The following is a 5,681-nucleotide window of genomic DNA, read 5'->3' as shown; positions in this document are numbered from 1 at the left end:
ACATGAGGACTATGGGCTTCCTAAAGGATCTGAGCTGGAAAACAACAAGAACAGGGAGGGATGAGCCCAGGAATGCTTTCCAAGGGAGGTCTCAGGATACCCATTTACCTAACAAGCCTCTTGGTGGGTTTTCAAAGCTTCCACTCAATCACCTATAGTTAAACGTAGAGCTAAAAATAAACCATTGTTTTATACAAAACTTTGTATATTAGCATACAAAAGGTAACAATTTACTTTTTGTATAAAATATAACCTTTCGATAGTATATTTATTTCACATATGTATAAATATAATCCAAAGAATATGTTTTAAGTATTTCTACCAAAATATTCTTTACAAAAGTTTACAAAACAAGAAATTTATTAATATTTACAAACCAGCACAGAAAATACTCTGGGCCAGTGATACTGGTGCAGTGGGAAAGACAGAGAGAGCCCAAAGTATCATAAAGAGAAGAAGAGGACTCTGCAGAGCTTTAAAATAACGTGTTCTTTTTCTGAACAGGCTTGTGAAGATCAGCTGCTTAAATGACTTCAAGTCAATCACACTTGGTATTTTAGTGTGTGCATGGCTAACTCAAAGGTCGGAAGTAGCCTTTGAGTCTCTGGATTTAGGAAGGTGGTCATGCTCTCTTAGATCCCTTTCAAACCTGGATCCCGACTCCACTCTGCAGTGTACATAGATGTGGGCACCGAGGTTCAGTGACCCAGACACATGCACGTTCTGCTATAACACTCAGCCCTGAGGGAGGACACCTGGATAAGAAGGGCCCAGGCACCACATGGCAAGGGCTCGCTGCATCATGAATAGTGAGAGGGTGGCTCCACGGAGACCACACTGGGCTCAGCTGCTCACCTAAGTCCATGGAGTATGTCCAAGGAAAAGCTATGTCTGTCAGTTGCTGTTTCCTCTGAGCTCTGTGAAATGCTTTGCGCCTCTCATGCCTCTCCCTGTTTCTTACCAAAGCAGGATATTCTCTAATCTGACTCTAATTCACACGTCATTCCTTTCTTTCTTTCTTCTTATTACAAACCAGTCTCTGGCTACCAAAAACTAGGAGTCTCCATTTCATTCTGCTTGGGAACAGACCAGTGGCTATCAATAACAGTGAGCAACACGGCTGGTCCTTTATGGCCATGTTTTTCTCCTACATGGCAAGGCTTAACATTTTTTTTTTTTTTGAAGTGAAATTCGATGCAGGCTGTTGTGCACTGGTATTTCAGCATGATCAGGACCAGTCTTGGTTATCTATAAAAACTGGGAGGGAAGCCCCAGTCAGGTTGTAAACCCTGCATTCCTGTTTTATCATGAGACACAGCATCTCACCAAAATACAAAACTCGTGGGAAAGTTACAAAAATGAGGAGTGCATCTAGGAAAGAAATCAATTAATGTGCTGGGTAGCCTCTAGGTTCTCTGAATCTCTCTTAGGTTACTCCAAACAACCATGTAACATTTCAATCTTTCCTGAAAGCTTTAAGACAAATAATAACAGAGAAGTCAAAGCATATTTATCTACTAGACGACAGTCTGCTGCCTGTTGGTTAGAACAAGCATCTGTCTATTATGATATGGGATTGAAACAGGTCTCAAGTTCTATTGTACTTCCTTCACTGAGAAAAGGAACTTGGGAAGACCAATTTATACAATTAATTACACATCAGCATCACAGTTGTGTTTGGATAAACTGGATTACACATCCTGAAGTTCAGGCAGAGAAAAACAATCCCAATGTTTTACTATCAGGCTCAAGATTTTTTAAAACAAGCATGTGAAACAAAATGTTCACCACTGTGGTTCCTGCCAACCTTCTGTTTTGATGTCTGTAGTTCCCCCAGACTTCAGCAGTTTGGCATTACAGTATCCTTGAAAAACCCTGCTCGGAGCCGACGATCACCTCCTTTCCACCTTAGGAATTGCTTCCCAGGATCTCATCAAGGTTGATATCTTTCATCCAGTCGTCATTGCCAGGCTCTGTCTTCAATAAAGAATCGATGAAATCAGCATCACTGTTTAGGGCAGGACACATGCTGTCGCTCTGTGGGCTGAGGAAGTCAAAAGCTAAATCACTGCTGTGGTCAGGTCCTTGAAAAACCCTGGAACTTTGGTTGGATGAAGGAAAAGCGTTGGGTGTCAGGGATGGAGGCTGGCTGGTGCCTGTCCTGGGATGATTCAATCCTGTTCCTGATGGGTTCATGTTAGACAGGCTCTGGGTGGCCAGCTGATTGGGTCTGAGGTTCAGACCCCTGAGTGGACCCAGGGTTTGCCCATTTAATGTCTGATTCATTTGGTTCATAGGTCTCATTTGCACTGCTGGCGATAACTGGCTAGGGGGTGCCACTGCCCTCTGGGAAAATGGCTGGCTCCCTACTCTTGGTTGCAAAGACTGGTTTGGGGTATAGGCTGCAGGTGTACTTGTTGGGAATCGGACTCCTGTGGATTTGAGGGCTTCCTGTTGTTTCCCTGTCACCTCTTGAGAAGCCCAGTTTGTGGCTGTCGAGTTGGCTGTGATCATGACAGTTGATGACCTCTGGGCTGACATGCCTGACAAACTGTGAGCCAAGTTTGGTCTTAATTGCTGGGAACTGCCAGCAGATCCAGCTCCAAAGGTGGCCACACTGTTACCGTTATTTGCCCCTAAGGGAGATGGTCGTGACATCAGAGGGTTGTTCTGATTTGTTATCAGTTGAGTTGTATTTCTCTGTTGCGTCAGCTGGTTCATTGTTGAAGTGACGTTGTAGGTGCCTGGCTGGTTACAAGGCAGGTTTCCATACATCCCTATGTTCTGAACTGTGGATAACAATGGCATTCTCATCCCATGCGACGTAGACATGAGGCTGGAGTTTGGAGTTAAAATGGTATGTGTTGAAACTGGGTTTGTCAGAGCCTGGTTAGAGTTTAAACTCACTGTAGAGGAGCCACCTAAGACAGAGAAGAGAATCATGTTCATTCATGACAGTATAGCATCTCTTATTGCAGCTTAAACAACTTATCATTTCCAGAACTACTTTCGTGTGCAAGATGATTTAGACAAATAGCATATCAGAGAAGAATAGAAGAGATTTGGGAGGAAGCGTTGCCCTGAGACACTCCTAGGTTAAGAGCCTACACATTACAGAAAGCATGAAGAAATAGGATAGTTCTGTTTTATGGTTTTTATTTTATTTGTCTTCTGAAGTCACTGAGGTGATAATCAATCTTTCCTTTTGAATTATTTTTATTATGTTCCAAGTTCGAAGATTACAACTTTGGTTAGCTAGCTGTCATGAAATCCAGGTTACTCTTCACCCCAGGGTCGCAATGAGGAAGTGGGGATAAATCCTATTCATGGCTACCACACTAATATTCCTAACCTTTGGCCCAGACAATCATGATTTATTCTTTATCTGCATCGTCCTCATTCAGGAAGCTGCTGTGAGTGGCTTTCCTGCATCCAAAGGACAGACAAAGTCTCAAGTATCTGGACTTAGATGTAGTCTGTGCTCTGGTGATTATTTCCACATGGGAAGCCTGCTGGAGGATGTGCAGTTACTACTGCCCCGCTCTGGAACACACCACCACCCACCTTTGCTCATCTCTTTCCTGATCCCGGGATGGCCACTAAGTCCCTGAGCCGTATATTTTCCTCAGGTTTCAGGCTGAGCCTGAAGCTCTGGTGTGAAGCTTTTCCTAATGTCCTGTCTTGTTTCTTTGTCTGCTATTCTCTGTTTGACCCTTCCATTGAGCACTGAGGTAATCCAGCAAGCCTCGAAAGGGTGAAACTGATGCCTGCCAACAACTGATTGGATGGGGGCAATCTCAAGTTGATCAACAGGATGGCTCCATTCAACAGACAGTGACCAAGAAATGCATTGAAATATCCCTGGAGAGGAAAAACGTACCTTAAATGACAAATTCCACAAGGGAAGACCTTTTCTCTTAATTGGTTTATAGCTGTACTCCAAGTACAATGGCTGACAGAATCGTTGTTCAATTGAATTTTGAATGATTTAATGAAAGAGATTGAAAGAAGGACAAGACTCTCATGAAGATAAGGAAACAGAAACACACACACACACACACACACACACATACACACATGCATGCACACATGTGAAATAAGAGTAAAGATCATGCCCACAAGTGACCACGTAAGAAACCACCTGTTGGTTGAAGACAACACATTATGATGTACAACCCAGAAGACGGGACCAAAGCAGCACCGTAGCTTTGTTCTGTATTGCAAAGCGCATCCCTAACCAGACCACACGTTCTTCCAGTGCACGAGGAGTCTCTTCTACCTCCTCAGCCAAGATCCTCTACGGTGTCCTGTACATTGGTATTTGATCAGGCTAACTCAGAGCCAGGGACTATGAATTTAAGCAATGTCATCTTTGCAGCTGAAGATTTTTTTGTGGCGAAGGAATTTGTTCTATACAAATAATATGGGGAAAAATAAGAAGTTTAAAAGCTGGAGATGCCACTCAACGGGAGGATGTTTGCCGAATACAAGACCCTGGGCTCAAATGGTACACCCTAAAAAGACATATGAAAAAGGCAGGGGTTTTTGTTTGTTTGGTTTGCATTTTACATTTGATTACTTCTGTGTGCATTTGTGTATGTGTGCTGGGCGTGAGAATGCTGCTACACTCGTGTGAAAGTCAGAAAATAATTTGTGGGAGGTGGTTCTCTCTTTCCAGTGTGGTGGTCTGTGGGTTGACCTTAGGTCACCAGGCCAGGCAGCAAGCTCCATTACCCACTGAAGCCATCTTACTGGCCCGGAAAAGAGCATTTGAAAAGAGCCAAAGCAGAGGGAATTTCTGTAAAGATCACAAGACAGCAGGTAAGACTTAGATGCCCCTAATGTGTAGTGGATATAAACAGTGACCGATTCTTTTGGTTCTTTAACCTTCTATAATAGCTGGGAAAGAATCGTTTCCAGACTAATGTGAAGAATGAAAGCAATATGAAGGGGGTTGTATTGCTCTGCTGCTGCCTGTTTTATTCTCAGAGGCACAGGAAGAAAATACGTTTACTTGCTTTGGAGTCAGCGGTGATATGCAAGCTCTCAGGATAAGCACAAGCCTTGCTTGGAAGGAGCTATGGGGTGGGTGTCCTTGTCCTGTGTCTGTCTTCCTCTCAGACAGTGCCCTGATATTTATAGCAATGTGGTCATGTGACAAAGCACATACTTTGAGTTTTCTTGCTGATGGAAAATCCACAGGAACACCACTGGCCAGAGATAAAAGTGGGCAGAGGCCCCAGCAGACTGCTTTACAAGGGGGCATGGCTCTTCCTGCTCTCCCTCCCTCTCCCTGCCTGGAAAATGGATATGGAGGTGACTGCTGTGGTGACTACAGGGCAGCACTTAGGATGGGAGCCACTTGCTAAGGCAGACAAAAGACAAAAGAAGCCTGTACTCTGATAACACTGTGGAGACCCTGTATCTGACAGACAACACTGTGGAGACCCTGTATCTGACAGACAACACTGTGGAGACCCTGTATCTGACAGACAACACTGTGGAGATCCTGTACTCTGACAGACAACACTGTGGAGACCCTGTACTCTGACAGACAACACTGTGGAGACCCTGTACTCTGACAGACAACACTGTGGAGATCCTGTACTCTGACAGACAACACTGTGGAGACCCTGTATCTGACAGACAACACTGTGGAGACCCTGTATCTGACAGACAAC

The 5,681-nt window shown here is 44.1% G+C and overlaps 1 protein-coding gene across 1 annotated transcript in view; it reads right to left on the bottom strand.

The window, feature by feature from the left end:
- Positions 1-1,025: 1,025 nt before the first annotated feature.
- Positions 1,026-5,681, bottom strand: part of Maml2 (mastermind like transcriptional coactivator 2) — a 318,494-nt gene continuing 313,838 nt past the window's right edge. Inside the window, exon 5 of the mRNA XM_021206900.2 lies at positions 1,026-2,921. Coding sequence (XP_021062559.1) covers positions 1,909-2,921 — 1,013 coding nt within the window. The 3' untranslated portion in view covers positions 1,026-1,908. The remainder of the gene's footprint in view (positions 2,922-5,681) is intronic.

This window comes from Mus pahari, chromosome 10 (assembly GCF_900095145.1).
Source record: "Mus pahari chromosome 10, PAHARI_EIJ_v1.1, whole genome shotgun sequence".
Lineage (NCBI taxonomy): Eukaryota > Metazoa > Chordata > Mammalia > Rodentia > Muridae > Mus > Mus pahari.
This window is presented reverse-complemented; position numbering and strand designations above follow the sequence as displayed.